At 42.0% G+C, this 17573-nt stretch overlaps 3 protein-coding genes across 21 annotated transcripts in view; 1 reads left to right on the forward strand and 2 right to left on the reverse strand.

Moving 5' to 3' along the window:
- Positions 1-2501, reverse strand: part of KPNA1 (karyopherin subunit alpha 1) — an 89741-nt gene extending 87240 nt beyond the window's left edge. The window contains exon 1 of one of the 4 annotated variants that reach the window (XM_055383801.2): positions 2405-2501. The gene's annotated coding sequence lies outside the window, so the exon portion shown is untranslated. Of the gene's footprint in view, positions 1-1535; positions 1560-1988; positions 2003-2286 lie in introns of those variants that run through there. The other 3 variants (XM_004036173.5, XM_019023573.3, XM_019023574.4) reach the window with 3 other exon arrangements.
- A 92-nt stretch (positions 2502-2593) lies between these two features.
- DTX3L (deltex E3 ubiquitin ligase 3L) overlaps positions 2594-17573 on the forward strand; it is a 60416-nt gene continuing 45436 nt past the window's right edge. For both annotated transcript variants that reach the window (XM_055383800.2, XM_055383799.2), the window contains exons 1-3: positions 2594-2658; positions 14130-14217; positions 15297-15390. The gene's annotated coding sequence lies outside the window, so the exon portion shown is untranslated. The remainder of the gene's footprint in view (positions 2659-14129; positions 14218-15296; positions 15391-17573) is intronic.
- Positions 15523-17573, reverse strand: part of PARP9 (poly(ADP-ribose) polymerase family member 9) — a 36762-nt gene continuing 34711 nt past the window's right edge. For all 15 annotated transcript variants that reach the window (XM_063704105.1, XM_019023571.3, XM_063704108.1 and 12 more), the window contains one exon: positions 15523-16342. In XM_063704105.1, coding sequence (XP_063560175.1) covers positions 15963-16342 — 380 coding nt within the window. In that variant the 3' untranslated portion in view covers positions 15523-15962. The remainder of the gene's footprint in view (positions 16343-17573) is intronic.

The raw sequence follows: 17573 nt of genomic DNA on the forward strand, positions 1-17573 counted from the left end.
TTCGGGAGGCCGAGGAGGGCGGATTGCGTGAGCTCAGGAGTTCGAGACCAGCCTGGGCAAGACGGTGAAACCCCCGTCTCTACTAAAATACAAAAAATTAGCCGAGTGTGGCTGCATGCCCCTGTAGTCCCAGCTACTCAGGCAGTCTCAGGCAGGAGAACTGCTTGAACCAGGGAGGCAGAGGCTGCAGTAAGCCGAGATCGCGTCACTGCCCAGCCTGGGCAACAGAGCAAGTATCCAAAAAAATAAATAAATAAAATAAAAAATACCATAATGCAAGTATAGTGATTTCAGGTGATACCTTTCTAATTTAGTTTATTCTAGGTTTTCATAAATGTATGTTTTGTTGCCCTACAGGACTGTAAACTCCTCAAGGCTTATGTTGTCTGCTTCCATCTGAACTGCCTTTACTATTTAGTAGAGTGCTTTACAGTTGCTACTCAACTATAATAACTGATAAAATGTTATGCAGTCAATATTTGTAGTATTAGCTTTCCCTGCTACACTATAAATTCCATGAGAACAGGGACAGTGAGTTTTGATCGCGACTATATCCCCCCAAGTCTAGAAGATCACTCTATAAGTATTCGCTGATTGAACCGATTAAATAAAGAAAACAACGAAAAAGTATGAAAGGAGAGAAATAATTTAAATGGCAGTAACTTTGGGTTCTAAGGTTGTTCTCAACAAGAACTGGAAGACCTTAGGTAAGTTACTTAACATTTGATTGTCAATGCTTTCATCTGTAAAATAGAAAAATTAACAGATACTTCAGATTCAAATGTTTTTAATATATGTAAAGCATTTAACACAATACCTGAAAAAAGAACTCAATAAATGTTAATTCCTTTACTTTCTCTTACGTCTCATCTATCCATAAAAGTGTCTTCCAAGAATATTTCAGTAAAAATACAACAGAACTCATTCTTACTTTGCTTTGAAAAATTAAATTTTCATCTCTTTCATCTTTAAAAAGGAGGGAAAAATAACTTGTGTACTGCTTTCAAAATATTACAAATACAAAAGCTAGTTAAGACAAAAACAATGTCGAGAATGAGCCTTGCTGGTGGCATCCGCCTGTAGTTCCAGCTATTAGGGAGGATGCCTTGAGGCCAGGAGTTCCAGATCAGCCCGGGAAACAAAGCAAGACTCCATCTCTTAAGAAAAAAAAAAAAAACAGAAGGGGGGAAATCACTTCATCTACTAATAGAGATTTTTAAGCAACCGTTTATTTAAGAAAAAAGGGTGAAATTCAAGTTAATATTACTTGACAGTACGTTTCAGAAAAAAAAAAAATACTCTGCAGCGCTGGGTGTGGTTGCTCAAGACTAGTCCCAGCTACTCGGGAGGCTGAGGCAAGAGGACAGTTTGAGATCAGGAGTCGGAGTACAGCCTGGGCAATATAGCGAGACCCCATCTCTTTAAAATACAAACAAAAATTCGGCAATCGTTTGTTCTGAGTTGAAACCTTAAAAATCAAATATTTTGAACGCTTTCATTTAAAAGTGGAACACGACCCAATCCTAAAACATTACTTCATGACGACTTCCTCGACTCCAGTCATCCTTCAGTTTTCTCCTCCCGTTTTGAGCTTAATCCGATACCTCGCTGCTTCCCTCGCATCGCACACGCGGCGTGCAGACCAAGTTCTGTCATTCCTATAATTACCACACCCCCGATCAGCCGCTCCAGGCCCATGTTGTTATGACATCGGTAAACTGCAGCCGGCCGTCCCCACCCCCCTCTTCCCCCACCTCCCTCCGGGCCGCCGGCTCCGACCCGGTCTGTAACTTGTGAATTCCCAAGACCGTCCCTTCTCGCCAGGGTTAGAATTTTTACACGCCACCCCTGCTCCTTCCTGCTTCTGTCACAGCGCTCTGCGCGGCCCACCCCCGCCTCCCGCCCGCCGCCCGGCCGCGGCGCAGGCTCCGCGATCGCCTCCTCTCCGCCCGCTGCCTCGGCGCCCCGCAGTCCCCGGCGCCGCTTACAGCCCCGCCGCCGCGCCACGCCGCCCCGCTCCGCCTCGCCTCGACCGGCGTTCCCGATGGCGATCACACCAGGGCTCCCCACCCCCACCCTCTCCTCCGCCGGCCGTGCGGCCGTTAGGACAGCCGGGCCCGTGACGCACGGACGCGGCGCGAGCGTCCGGCCCAGGAACCCCGGCTCTAGGCCCTGCCGGCGCCCGCCCTCGCCCCAGGGCCTCTCTTGAGTCCCTCCGGGACTGCCCGGATCTGCCGGCGGGAGGGGGAGGGGGAGGGGCCGGGGCCGCAAGGCCCCAGCACTCACCAGACTCAAGGCAACCGATCCCGGTGCCACCGCTGAAGTGAGCCCCTCGCTCGCCCGCCCGCCGTGCCGCTCCCGCGCACAACCTCGAAGAGCTGGCCCGCGCCTCGGCGGTGCTCACCAGGCCTCGCTCCCCGCCGCCTCGCACCGAGCAGCGAGACTCAGCTCAGCCGGCGTTCGCAGTGCGCCTGCGTGCGGGGGCCGGCCCGAGCGCCTACGCGCGCCCCTCCGGCGCTTGCCGCAGAGGCTGCCGGGAGACGTAGTCTTGTAACGCTCTCTCGCCGGACATTCCTAACGGTTAGCGCCCAGCCTGTGAAGAGTCGGGGGTCGGGGAGGGGGTCTCGCTAAGAAGGAGGTTTGCAGACCATGGCAAAGGTTGGAGAAAGTTATATGTACAAACCTGTCTTTGCTAAGCTCTTCCAGGGCGGATCGATGCTCACCTCTGTATAGCTTCTAAGTACCTAATACGCGTTGATGGAATGAATGATGGAATGATTGAAGGCTGAGGGAGTATTACAAAATTAGTAGGTCAGCGCCTCGTGTCTAAAGGGCTCACATGCAGCATGAATGCAGGAAGCTTCTGGACATTCCTTTTTTAGTTATCTCCCATCCCCTTTGCTTGATAACATATGAGTAGTATCAAAAATAATTAAGGGCCGGGCGCGGTGGCTCACACCAGTAATCCCAGCACCTTGGGAGGCCGAGGCGGGTGGATCACTTGAGGCCAGGAGTTTGAGACTAGCCTGGGCAACATGGCGAAACCCCGTCTCTACTAAAAATACAAATATTAGCCGGGGGTGGTGACGGGCGCCTGAAGTCCCAGCTACTCGGGAGGCTGAGGTGGGAGAATCACCTGAGCCCGGGGTTGACGGTGAGACTGCAGTGAGCCGAGATCGCGCCACTACACTCCAGCCTGGGCAACCGGAGTGAGACCCTGCCTCAAAAATAATAATAATAATAACAATAATAATAATAATAATGAAACTACATGAAACACATACTCGTTTTACTCTCAAGTGCTCTCAAACGAAAACTTGGAGCAAATGATTGTTAATGTTAAATTTGATGGAATTCTTTGGGGGAGCAAATGGAGTAGTGGCTTCAAAAGAAGAAAAACTGAAGCCAGCCTAGCAGGGGTCACGGAATAGTAGACAGATTTAAAACACATGCCAAGAAGCAAGGTGAAAGAGATGAGGTAGATTAATACATTTATAAATGCCCCAGGGAAGAGGAGAGGAGAGAGGACCACTCTACCTGAATCCTAGGTTATGCAATGTTCATTTGTCCTGGACTTCTCTCTGCTGCATCAGCATTCTCCCGCTGATGTTGTGTTTACTAAGATCAGAGTTGAGTTTGAGCAAGGGGGCTGGGGAAAGGGAAGGTGTATTCAACAGGAGAGACTTAAGGGCAAGTTTGCCTGACCACAGCTAGACTGAAGACAGATCACCTTATTCCAATAAGGAACTAAGACTGATTATTCAGAGCCGGTCTTCAGTCTTTGGGAAAGCTAATTTATTTCCGGTTCACCCTTATTCCTAGCTAGTCCTTGATGGTCCCATCCAAAAGTCTGGGGTATTTACTAGGGCCTCTTCTCTTTGGTGGGCCTTCTAAGCCCCATGAGACAGCCATAAGCTCTGCTCCCTGTTTCAGCCACTGCTTTCAGAGTCAGCAATCACCTTAGCTTTGGAAAAATAATGGCAAATATCAGGCTCACCTCTGGTGGCTTCCTTTTTCTTCCAGATCTTGCACTCACAAATTCTCACTTCCTTGGTAGCTCTTCAGTACATTAACGTTTTTATATTTTGTTCAGTTGTTCTCTGTAGTGGAAAGGTTGATTGAAAACAACAGTAGGCCATTGCTGGAAGTTGAATTCCTATGTATGTTACTTTTACAAAAATGTTATCATACCGTACATGGTGTTTTATAAGCTACTGTCTCTCTGACAATATCATTTTATATTTTGAGAAATTTGAATGTATAGAACAGTATTTTTTACTATCATAAACAATGCTGCTGTGAACATTCTTGTACATCTCTACTGTGTATAGGGAAACTGCTAGATCCTAGGACATTGCATCTTTAACCTTACTATATGTATCAGGCAGAAATCTAAGATAGCCCCCATAATCTCTGGTCCCTGGTGTTGCCTATATAATCTCCACCCCTTGAGTGTAGGTGGGACCTTTGACTTACTTCTAGCCAACAGAATATGGCAAAGGTGATAGAATGTCACTCCCATGATTCCGTTTCAATATATAAGACTGTCTTTCCAGACTGGAGCTAGAGATTTGCTGGCCTTGAAGAAGCAAGCTGTCATGTTGCGAACTGCCTATGGAGAAAACTAAATGGCAGGGAACTGCAGACGGCTTCTAGAACTTGAGCGCAGCCTGCTGCCGACAACCAGTAAGAAGCCAGGGCCCTCAGTCACACAACCACAAGGAAATGAATTCTGCCAACAACCTGAGAGGTCGCCTCCAGATGAGAAGACAGCCTGACTTAAACCTTGATAACAGTTTTGTGAGACCCTGAGCAAAGAAAACAGATAAACTGTGCCTAGACTCCTGGTCTACAGAAACTGTGAGATAATAAATGTGTCTTAAGATACTATGTTTATGGTAATTTATTATACAATAGAAAACTAATACACTAGACATTGCTGGATTATTTCATAAAGTGATTGTACCAATTTGTACTCTAGAAACGGTATATAAGATACTCTTCACTTGCTAACAGTTAGAAATGTCTGGCTTTTTAAATTTTTGCCAATCTAACATATAAATTACTTGAACATAAAAACATGAAAAATAGATATTTACTTAGAATTATGCATTCTGTTGTATTTCTTTTCTGTTGCATAAATGCAATTAAATAAAATAGCAGGCTGGGAACAGTGGCTCATGCCTGTAATCCCAGCACTTTGGGAGGCTGAGGCAGGAGGATCACTTGAACCCAGGAGTTCCAGACCAGCCTGGGCAACATAGCAAGACCCCCATCTCAACACACAAAAAAATTAGTCGGGCATGGTGAGTCGCGCCTGTAGTCCCAGCTATTCAGGAGACTGAGGTGGGAGGATCACTTGAGACCAGGAGTTTGAGCACACCACTGCACTTCAGCGTGGGTGGCAGAGCAAGATGTTGTCTCAAAAAAAAAAAAAAAAAAGCAACTAGTAGTAATAAATAGACTAATTAAGCAAATAATATGTATGAGAAAAATGCAACAATTTCATAAGGTTTCTTTCTTTCCTCTGGTATAGCAATTTAGCTCTATTGCATATTTGAATTTTGTAGGCTATATCATCCTATATTCTTGAGATAAATAAGTGTAAGAATTTTTTAAAGAATGTATACAATAGAACTAATGAAATAGATATTACCTATATTAAATAAAAAATAATGACATATTTCTTTCTGTCCCATGATAGCTTGAGATATTTTTATTCTTTCTGTTTCCTTTTCCATTAGTACTTTTCTGAACTACTTGGGATCTTTAGGACATTTTTCTTTTCTTTTGTGTGATAGTAAAACTGAATACAGTCAAACATAAAACTAATTTTGACTTGCAGCTTTGCTCCTCTGCCTACATTACACTGCTTCTGTTCTCAAAGTAATAACATAAAGCTAAATATTCTGTAAACAAAATTGTTGGAGCACAAAATACTTAGGATTTTATTTACTAGCACAGCACATTTTTAAACTTGTAGGAATTCGTTTCCAGCTCTCCGAAAGGTCCATCCACTTTGTATATTCAGGTAAACCTGCTGTTTGTCTATCAATCATGTCCTTTGCATCTATAAATTAACCATGTAGGCTTTCCATATGTGAAATGACTATCATTTTTAAACACTCTGAAGCACATTGGATGTCATCCTCAGTTAAACCTCATTTCCCCAGAGAAAATGGTTTATGTACTTCTAACTCTTCAGCAAAACAACAACAAAAAAATTGAGCTTATAAAATTGACGTTAGATTTCAAGTAAGTTTACAGCTGTAGTAAAGAAATCCAGAAAGTTCTGTTTAATTTGCCTTTTTCTGGAGACTTTTTAAAAAAGTTCTGAAACAATCTTATTTCCAGAAAGTTGGCCTATTTTTCTTTGTTGGAGTTTTTATCGCAACCTACACATAACATTGAACAACTCAAGTCAGTGAGTTTATCCTTGTAGTCTCCTTATGGCCTCTTCGAGGATTATCAGACAGTTTCAGAGAACCAGCAGGTTTATTTCTGTTTTATTATAAACCTTCTCTCCATTCTCATCTTCGGTGTATTTACAAATTGAAGCAGACCATGCTGTTTTGTTCCACACTCAGATATTTTATGGCAAGCCAACATTTTAACATCTTTTCTGTGGCCAGCTTCAGTGATAGCCACCTTATAGACACATGTTTAAGGAAGCTATCTCCTTCCATTTCTATAAAGTCAAAAATTTCATTAAGTGCTTCTGTACATTTCGAGGAAATTGAAATGACCAAAAACTTTCATTATCAAAGCCTCCATATCTCAGGTAAGCAAATCACAGCTCTCTTTTAGCATTGTTTAGCAGATGAGATCCTTTCATTTTATTTGGTGAGAAGTTAAGAGACTGAATAGAATTCGTCAAAATTATCATTTACATCAAAAGCAGATAAATGAGCCAAGCCTAGTTTGTATTTGGCCAAGACATGATACCCTTTGTTTTGTGTTTCTGTGATTTTGTGAAAATCTTAATAGACATCAAGGTGACAATTTGAAACTTCAGTTTTCAAGTCAAATTACCTAAGAACTAGAGGGAACACTTTTTTTTTTTTTTTTTTTTTTTTTGATATGGAGTCTTGCTCTGTCACCCAGGCTGGAGTGCAGTGGCATTATCTCAGCTTACTGCAGCCTCCACCTCCCAGATTCAAGTGATTCTCCTGACTCAGCCGCCCGAGTAGCTGGAACTACAGGTGTGCACCACCACACCTGGCTAATTTTTTTGTATTTTTAGTAGGGATGGGGTTTTGCTATGTTGGCCAGGCTGGTCTCAAACTCCTGGCCTCAAGTGATCCACTTGTTTGCCTTGGACTCCCAAAGTCTTGGGATTACAGGCATTAGCCACCACACCCAGCAAAGGGAACACTTTCTGAATCAGGAAATGTAACTTTACATAGTTTCATAGAGTGATGCAACAATGGATTATAATTACTGTGAACTGTACATCATGGTTGCCAACATCAGTGGGCAGGAAAATAATAACAGTGACTACATAAGGTGAATAATCTATGCTATATCCATTAAACACTAAAAAGGAGTATTGCTTTCAGCCCCTATTTTTTTGGCTGTCATAGGAGTTTTGCACTTTTCATCCCAACCTCCATACCCATCACAGAAAAACAGGATTTTTTGTGTCCTGGGAGGGTTTCCCATGACATGGGAATTTTAGTGCTAAAATCTGGGAAGTCAAGCAAATGGGGACAGCTGGTAACTCTTCCTCACATCTCCTTCATCAGACTAGTGACCCATTCCCCTACGTACTGTGAGAGGGGCTTGTAACTCTACTGCCCCACTTCTCTAAAGAATTGCCCTAGGTCTAACAGGAGCCACCTTGCTAGAAGGGTTCCACTCCCCAGAGAGGGCAGACCTAGGCCAAAAACTGTAGCAGGGTTCAAACGGCCAGCCCCTGCTGCAGAGGGCTACTTCTAATTATATAATTTGTAGGCCCACCATGCGAGGTGGCTCACGCCAGCACTTTGGGAGGCCGAGGCGGGCAGATCATTGAGGTCAGGAGTTCGAGACCAGCCTGGCTAACATGGTAAAACCCCGTCTCTACTAAAAATACAAAAATTAGCCAGGCGTGGTGGAGCACACCTGTAGTCCTATCTACTCGGGAGGCTGAGGCAGGAGAATCACTTGAACCCAGGAGGCAGAGGTTGCAGTGAGCCGAAATCGTGCCACTGCACTCCAGCCTGGGCAACAGCGTGAGACTCCATCTCAAAAAAAAAAAAAAAAAAAAAAAAAAGAGAATTTGTGCTCTAGAATTTCCCCTTAGAATTAGACTAAAGCTAGTCTTCAGCTGAGACTATTAATATATTGTTGCTAACTTTTTCCCCTGCCCTGTGCTGTCTCCATTATTCCCATATTCCTGAGAGTACTCCCCCTAAAAATAATTAAACATGAATTCCCATCTCAGGTTCTGCTTCTAGGGAAACATCACCTAGGACAAGATCCAAACCTATTCTCTTCCATTTCCTTAACCAGTTGTCCAAGACCATTTATTGAGATTGGTGCACTAAATTCCAAGTGATCTGCAATTTTACCTCAGTCATTCACACACACACACACACACACACACACACACACACACACACAGCTCCATATTAAGAAATGTATGCATAGAGTCATATGATACTCAGAAAATAAACAGAACCAGTGAGCAAACCGGGCACGGTGGCTCACGTCTGCAATCCCAGCACTTTGGGAGGCCAAGGCAGATGGATCTCTTGAGGCCAGGAGTTTGAGACCAGCCTGGCCAGCATGGTGAAACCCCATCTCTACTAAAAATTAAAAATTTAGCTGGGCATGGTAGTGGGTGCCTGTAATCCCAGCTACTCAGGAAGCTGAGGCATGAGAATCCCTTGAACCTGGGAGGCGGAGGTTGCAGTGAGCCGAGATCATGCCACTACACTCCAGCCTGGGCAACAGAGCAAGACTCCACCTCAAAAAAAAAAAAAAAAAACCAGTAAGCAAAAACACAAGTACCAGGCCAGGCTTGGTGACTCACACCTGTAATCCCAGCACTATGGGAGGCTGAGGCAGGAGGATCACTTGAGGCCAGGAGTTCAAGATCAGCCTGGGCAACAACATGGTGAGACCCCATCTTCTACAAAAATAAAAAAATAAAAAACAACAAAAAACAACTTTTTAAATACAAACACCAAATAGCAGTTTCAACTTTAGTATGAAAAAGTGGGCCGGGCTTGGTGGCTCACGTCTGTAATCCCAGCACTTTGGAAGGCCGAGGTGAGCGGTTCACAAGGTCAAGAGATCAAGACCATCTTGAATCCCAGCACTTTGGAAGGCCGAGGTGAGCGGTTCACAAGGTCAAGAGATCAAGACCATCTTGGCCAACATGGTGAAACCTTGTCTCTACTAAAAATACAGAAATTAGCTGGGTGTGGTAGCGCATGGCTGTAGTCCCAGCTACTCAGGAGGCTGAGGCAGGAGAATTGCTTGAACCCACGAGTCAGAGGTTGCAGTGAGCTGAGATCGTACCACTGCACTCCAGCCTGGTGACAGAGCGAGACTCCATCTCAAAAAAAAAAAAAAAAAAAGACAAAGAAAAAGTGAATAAGGATTCAGTTGTATTCTTGGTCACATAAATTCTAACTTTTAAGTGGTACTTAGCTTCTAATTGCAAATATTTGCTGGAAATTTTTTAATGTACCCTAAAAATATTGATACCACGCAACCTGCAGTGTGAAAAGGTATTTAATAAATATTGCAGAATATTTATACATATTTATATAATTGATACATTATATGTAAACTTGAGCAACACATGTATCTTGAATATATACATAAATATAGATATATACATCATATATGTGTGTATATATACACATCTATATGATATATATACACATATGATATATAGTATCTATATATGAGATATGTATATGTGATATATATGATATATATAATATATATACACATATGTATGTTCTTATATATACACAAATTTAACAGAGTTTGCTTGACCAAAGAATGATTCATGAATCAGGCAGCACTCAGAACCAGGAGAGGTTCCAAGAGCTCTACCCAGCAATGTGGGCAGGCAGTATTTATAGAAAGGAAAAGAGTGACATACAGAAACAACCTGATTGGTTATAGCTCAGCATTTACCTTTTCTGGGCATGATATGATGGGGCATTTGCCTTACATGAATGTTATAATGAGTTGGCGGCCTGTGATTGTCTGAGACTCAGCTACTTGTTAAAAGAATAGATGCTTAGCCAGGTGCAGTAGCTCATGCCTGTAATCCCAGCACTTTGGGAGGCCGAGGTGGGCAGATCACCTGAGGTCAGGAGTTTAAGACCAGCCTGACCAACATGGTGAAACCCCATCTGTACTAAAAATACAAAATTAGCCGGGTGTGGTGGTGCATCCCTGTAATCCCAGCTACTTGGGAGGATGAGGCAGAAGAACTGCTTGAACCTGGGAGGTAGAGGTTGCAGTGAGCCGAGATCACACCATTGCACTCCAGCCTGGGCAACAAGAGTGAAACTCTGTCTCAAAAAAAAAAAAAAAACCAACCAAGAACCAAGAATATACTATTAAATTAGGTTGCAGTTTGCTATGTATGAGGCAGCTTTAGGCCAAACTTAAAGTGTAAGTTATTACACTTACTGTTTCACAGGTATAGGAATGCAATTGATTTACGTATAACTTATATTTAGAACCTTGATGCATGCTTTTATTAATTCTAATAATTTGTATCTAGATTTTCTTGAATTTTCTTTTTTTCTTTTTTTCAGAAAGAGTCTCTGTCGCCCAGGCTGGAATGCAGTGGTGTGATCTCGGCTCACTGCAACCTCCACCTCCTGGGGTCAAGTGAATCTCATGTCTCAGCCTCCCAAGTAGCTGGGATTTAACAGGCACACACCACCATGCCCAGCTAATTTTTGTATTTTCAGTAGAGATAGGGTTTCACCATGTTGGCCAAGACTGGTCTCGAACTCCTGGCTTCTGGTGATCCGCCCACCTCGGCCTCCCAAAGTGCTGGGATTGTGCTGGCTCCCAAAGGCATGAGCCACCATGCCTGGCTTGAATTTTCTATAAACAATCATCTTCTCTATGATCAATGACATTTTTATTTCTCCATTTTTACTTGTCCTTCCTTTCTCCCTTTCTTCCTTTCTTCCTTCCTTCCTTTCCTCCCTCCCTCCTTCCTTCCTTTCTCACTCTCTCTTTCTTTTTCTTTTTTTTTGAGACGGAGGTGTCCAGGCTTCAGTGCAGTGGCGCGATCCCGGCTCACTGCAAGCTCCGCCTCCCGGGTTCACACCATTCTCCTACCTCAGACTACAGCCGCCCGCCACAACCCCAGGCTAATTTTTTTGTATTTTTAGTAGAGAAGAGGTTTCACCGTGTTAGCCAGGATGGTCTCGATCTCCTGACCTCGTGATCCGCCGGCCTCGGCCTCCCAAAGTGCTGGGATTACGAGTGTGAGCCACCACGCCCGTCCGTCTTTTCTTTCTTATTATGTTGGACAGGACCTCTAATTGATTGTTGATGAGTAGTAATAGAAAGTAATAGGAAGCATTTATTGTCTCATTCATTATTTCATAGGGAATCATTCTAATGTTTAATCATGAAATACTTGTTTTTGGTAGCTATCCTTTAATGAATTGTCTAGCAGGTGATTTTTCTCTAAATATTGAGATGAGCACAACCTTTAATATATTTATATGGTGAGTTACACTAATTGATTTTTGAAAGTTAAATTATCCTTGCATTTCTGAGGTAAACCCAAGTTGACTATGATTTACTTATTTACACAGAGCCAAATTATAATTGTTAATATTTTCTTTAGAATTTGTACATCTACTTACATAATTTAATTCATCTATAATTTTTTATCTTATACTGTTTTCTATTTTTTGGTATCAAGGTTATACTTGCCCTAAAAAATTTGTCGGGGAGTGTTCCCTCTATTTCTGTTCTCTAGAAGATTTTATTTAAGATTGGAATACTCTGTTCTTTGAATATGTTGTAGACTTCACTAATAAAGTCAAAATCATCTTAGCCTGTTGTATTTACCTGTTTGCTTGGTAGGTAAATTTTTAAATACCAATTCAATTTATTTAACAGATATTAGAAAATTCAGGATTTCTAGTTCTTCAATCAATTTTGGTAAATTATATTTTTCTAAGAAAGTCTACATTTTGTCCAAATTTTGAATTAGCACAAAACTGTTTCTAGTTACTACTTTTAGATCTCTAGTGTGTCTTGGTTACATTCTTCTATTATTAACAATTTCTATTTGTACCTTTTCTTATATTTTCTTGATCAGTCTTACCAAGGGTTTGTCTGTTTCTTTAATCTTTACCAAAAAACAGCTATTCATTTTATTGTTCTCTGCATTGGATATTGTTTCTATTTCATTATTTTCTGTTTATATTTTCTTTCTTCAAGTTTGTTCTGATTTTCTTTTCTTACCTTAAGTTAGATGTCTGCCTAGCTCATTGATTTATTCCTTTATTTTTCTTAATATAACCCTTAAGCTTAGAAAGAATTTAAGCACTATTTTAGCTTTATGTCACAAGCTGTGGTAGTAATATTTTCATTATCATTCGGTTCTAAATATTTTCTATTTTGTTATGTTTTCACAACCCATAGGATATTATTTTGAAGGTTATATCTAATTTCCAAACAGATTTATTTTAAGCTATTTTAAAAATTGAATTATATGTTAATTGCATAATGGATGATGGCCAGAGAACGTAGACCAACTGAGAATATCTTTAAAACTGTTGAATTTAGTGATTTCTTATCTAGGGTCTTTGGCAAAAAGTAAATAAATAAAAAGAAAATCGTTAAATTTGGAATATGGTCAATATACATAACTGTTCAGTGTCTATTTAAGAGGACTATATATTCTCTCATTGTTGAGTGGGGAATTCTATACATATAAATCAAATAAAAATTGTGTAACTCAATTCTATATTCTCACTATTTTTTTTTTTTTTACTGGGTCATCTACAAGTTACTGAGAGAGCTGTTAAATCATTATGATAGTGGATTTGTCCCCTTTGCCTATAATTCTGCCAGGTTTTGCTAATAATCCTTTTCAACTTAACATCTATTTTGTCTGATTTTATTTTATTTTATTTTATCTTTTGGAGACAGGGCCTCAATTTGTCGCCCAGGCTGAAGTGCAGTGGTGTGATTTCGGCTCACTGCAGGCTCCACCTCCTGGGCTCAAGTGTTCCTCCTGCCTCAGCCTCCCAAGTAGGTGGTACTGAATATAAGTTCAGCTAATTGTAGAATTCTAGGCTAACAGTTAACTTCTGTCAGCCCTTTGGAAATATACTAACGTCTTCAGACTTTCATTGTTGCTATTGAAAAGTGTATTCATTTTTTTATGGCTGTCACAAATTATCATGACTTTACTGGATTAAAAGAGCACAAATTTATTGTTTCAAAGTTCTGTAGGTCAAAAGTCAGGAATGGATCTCACTGGGCTAAAATCAAGGTGTTGGTCAGCTGGCTTTATTCCTTTCTGAGGGCTCTTGAGTTTGTTTCCTTGCTCATGCAGATGTTGGAAGAATTCAGTTCCATGCAGTTAAAGGACTGAGGTATGTTTCCTCACTGGTTGTCAACTGGGAGCTACCCTTTACTCTTAGAAGCTCCTTTCTGATCCTTGCACATAGCCTCCTACATCTCAGGATCAAATTCTTCCCATGCTGCCATCTCTTTGACCCAGCTAGTAAGCATTCTCTACTTTTAAATACTTTAGTGATTAGATTGGGCCCACCTGGATAATCCTGGCTAATCTTCCCATCTGAAGGGTAACCTTAATTACTTCTGCAGAGTCCCTTTTGCCATGTAAGGTAACATATTCATAAATTTAGGGGATTAAGGTGTAAACATCTTTGCAGGGTGTGGGGAGGACATTATTCTGCCAAACAAAGAAATGGGCTGTCAGTCTAATTGTCTTTCCTTTGTAGATGATTTGGCTGTTCTCTCTAGCTGCTTTTAAGATCTGGCTGTTTCTTGGAATGTATTTCTTATTTATCCTTGTGAACACTGACTCTCCTCCATTCTCTTTTAAAATTCCTACTAAGCACAAACTAGATCTTTCTTCACTCTTTCTTTCTCTCTTTCTTTCTTAACAGGGTCTTGCTCTGTCACCCAGGCTGGAGTGCAGTTGCTCTATCATGACTCACTGCAGCCTCAAATGCTTGGACGCGAGCAATCCTTCAGGTAATTTGTGTGTGTGTGTGTGTGTGTCTGTCTCTGTGTGTGTGTGTGTGTGTGTGTGTGTGTGTAGACGGAGGTCTCACTATGTTGCCTAGGCTGGTCTCAAACTCCTGGCCTCAAGTGATCTTCTCACTTTGGCCTCCCAAAGTGTTGGGATTATAGGAGTGAGCCACTACGCCTTGCCAGCTAGATCTTTCAAATCTGTCCTCTCACGCTCAGCTCAGCTCTGCACCACAGGCCTCAAGCGTGTGTGGATGCTTCAGCACCCAGGTCCAAGCCTCATACCTACAGATGGTCATCTATTGGCTATTCTTGATGCAGACTTTGGCACAGTCCACCCTCAGGAGGAGGGATGCAAGAAAGAGACCTGATCAAGCCCTGGAAGTAGACTCAGAGCTGTTAGGGCAGGAAATTTTGGGGCTCTGCATTCCTAGTGGGTGATTTAGGAATGAAGAGTGTGGGGTCCAGATGAATCCAATCTTTTGGCCCTGCGGACTCCTCACCTTGTGAGCATGGGCACAACCGGAGGAAGGCTAGAATGAGACCCTCTTAAGTAAGGAGCCTAAGGCAGGGGGCCTCTCAATCCAGGGGTACAAGGCAGATCCCCTTACTCAGATCCAAGGGCAGTGCCATATGAGACAACAAGCACAAAGAGGGAGAATGCTAGTAAGGTAAGGCAAGGAAGAGGAGGAAGTGTTCTGTGCAAGAGGTTGAGGATGTGAGGTCAGGAAAGTTTGGAAGTACAGAGAAATATGGATTTAAAAGTAGGCAAGAGATGCATGGTGAAATTAGCTGGCCTCTACATTGCAAGTAGAACTGTGTAGTCAACTTTGGGCATAGTTACAGCAGATTCAGCCTTTATAAAGGCTATTCTTTCTACCTAAACAACTCTTCTGACTGCTCCTGATTTGCTACATCCCTTATGTTCTCAGCTTGAATTTCACTTGCTTTAGGAGGCCTTGCTCCAAGCCCCTGATTAATCTATCCCTCTCCCTCTTCAATTTTTCCATAAACTCTGTAGTTCTCTTTTTGTTATATCTAATCACACTTGTTAAGTTGTCCATGCCTTTTTGATTATTCAGGCTAAAAGGTTTATGAAGACATTTGTCTTGTCCGGCATCATATCCTGGGACCCACAAAGTGACTGAAATACATCTGGTGGTCAATATATATTTGGTGAGTTGATAATATGTCCTCATGGTGTTTGAGTGGCATTGCTTGATGTAGCTGAATCCAAATAGAATATCAGCTTTTTTATGTCCTTCCACTTCAAATTGTTTCATTTTACACATAATTTTTCAGAGCCAGTTAATCAGACAAAGATGATTTATTTTCATACCTAAAGCACTTTATAATATTCTCTGGAAAATCTAAAATCATTCTGTTATCCTAATATTTTTATACTATCATCATTTTAGAAAATAAAAGGCCTGGGTTATATACTAGAAAAATTTCTTCATTATATGCAAAATATTTATCTCCTCTAGTAAAGGAGATTAAAGAACAACTGCAAGAGGAAGGAAGGTCCTGAAAGTGTTTCATTTGGTATCTACCTACCCCAACCCCAAGACATAAAGACAGATAAAGGCACTAAGATGCTAGTATGTGGCTAGTCCTTTCAATAACCCAGTCAGTCCATACAGATAACCCATGGGATATATTCAAGCCACTCTTTGAGCCATCGATGGTCATTATTTGGTTAGTTCACCCAAGGTAAGGCCATACCAACTGTTAAAATGATGTAGAGATTAATCAACGGGGCTGCCACTTGTGAATCCCCTCCAAGGATGCTGTGCAAAGGGTCTCATTGGTCCTGATGAGTAATCTTGTGACTGTACATATTCCTGGGTGCATGTCCACAAATACTGAGGTATAGCCTGCATGCCACTAAAAATAACAAAGGTTTCAGGGCTGGAGACATTGTCAACCACACTGTCATGACCATCTATAGCTCCAGGACTCAGTGGTGGGGCAACAATATTTAACGGATGTCCCTGGCAGAAGAAGCCTGTGAGTACTTCAGCCTCAAACACATAGATCAGCTTATCTGCAGCAGAGATTTTCTTGGCCTTCTCTGCCAGGTTTTTGAGGTTCTTGGTGAAGTATATGCCAGCTCCGTATTTTGGATCTGATAAAGGAAAAAATAAAATAAAAAGATTATTATAATCTGGTAAATAATATTGCTGATTTGGGTACTAATATCTATTCTTTCTTTAGTCTTCCAAATAATCACTTCCTCCTGATTCTGAGTTCCTGTGTCTATAGCAAAGACACTCAAAATTGTTCCTTGAAACAAATTATCACTGACACCATCAACATCATAATAACTTACATTCAAATATACCATTAGGGCTGGGCACAGTGGCTCACACCTGTAATCCCTGCACTTTGGGAGGCTGAGGCAAGTGGAACACCTGAGGTCAGAAGTCTGGCCAACATGATGATACCCCATCTCTACTAAAAATACAAAAATTTAGCCAGGTGTGGTGGCAGGCACCTGCAATCCCAGCTACTCAGGAGGCTGAGGCAGGAGAATCACTTGAACCCAGGAGTCGGAGGTTGTAGTGAGCCAAGATCGCACCACTGCACTCCAACCTGGGCAATAAGAGCGAAACTCTTAAAAAAAAAAAAAAAAAAAGAACCATTAGTGTTCATAGAGAAGTTAATGGTTTTCAAAGTATTGCACATTGATTAGATTAAATTACCTGTGATTTGGGTAGTAACTCCACGTAAAAGACAAAGATCTGAGATTCAAAGAACTTAGATTCAAGTCAGTATTATCAACTAAGTAGCTGACAAAGCATAACAAAAGGAAGGTTCTGTTTCCCTTAGAACATTGTCTGACTTCGCCGGGCGCGGTGGCTCACGCCTGTAATCCCAGCACTTTGGTAGGCCGAGGCGGGCGGATCACGAGGTCAGGAGATGGACACCATCCTGGCTAACACGGTGAAACCCCGTCTCTACTAAAAAAACATACAAAAAAATTAGCCGGGCGCAGTCGGGGGCGCCTGTAGTCCCAGCTACTCCCGGGGCTGAGGCAGGAGAATGGCATGAACCCGGGAGGCGGAGCTTGCAGTGAGCCGAGGTTGCGCCACTTGCACTCCAGCCTGGGCGACACAGCGAGACTCCGTCTCAAAAAAAAAAAAAAAAAAAAAAAAAAAAAAATTGTCTGACTTCTACATGCTACAAATAGGGATATTTCCAGAACTCTCAAGAAGATGGTTTGAAAATAGCATCTAATAAGAGAAGACAGAGTGCCTCCTAACCTCATGAACAGCATTACAAGAAAAATATGTCTTCTGGGCCCGGTGGTACACACCTGTAATCCCAGCACTTTGGGAGGCCAAAGTGGGTGGATC

Source organism: Gorilla gorilla, chromosome 2 (assembly GCF_029281585.2).
Source record: "Gorilla gorilla gorilla isolate KB3781 chromosome 2, NHGRI_mGorGor1-v2.1_pri, whole genome shotgun sequence".
Lineage (NCBI taxonomy): Eukaryota > Metazoa > Chordata > Mammalia > Primates > Hominidae > Gorilla > Gorilla gorilla.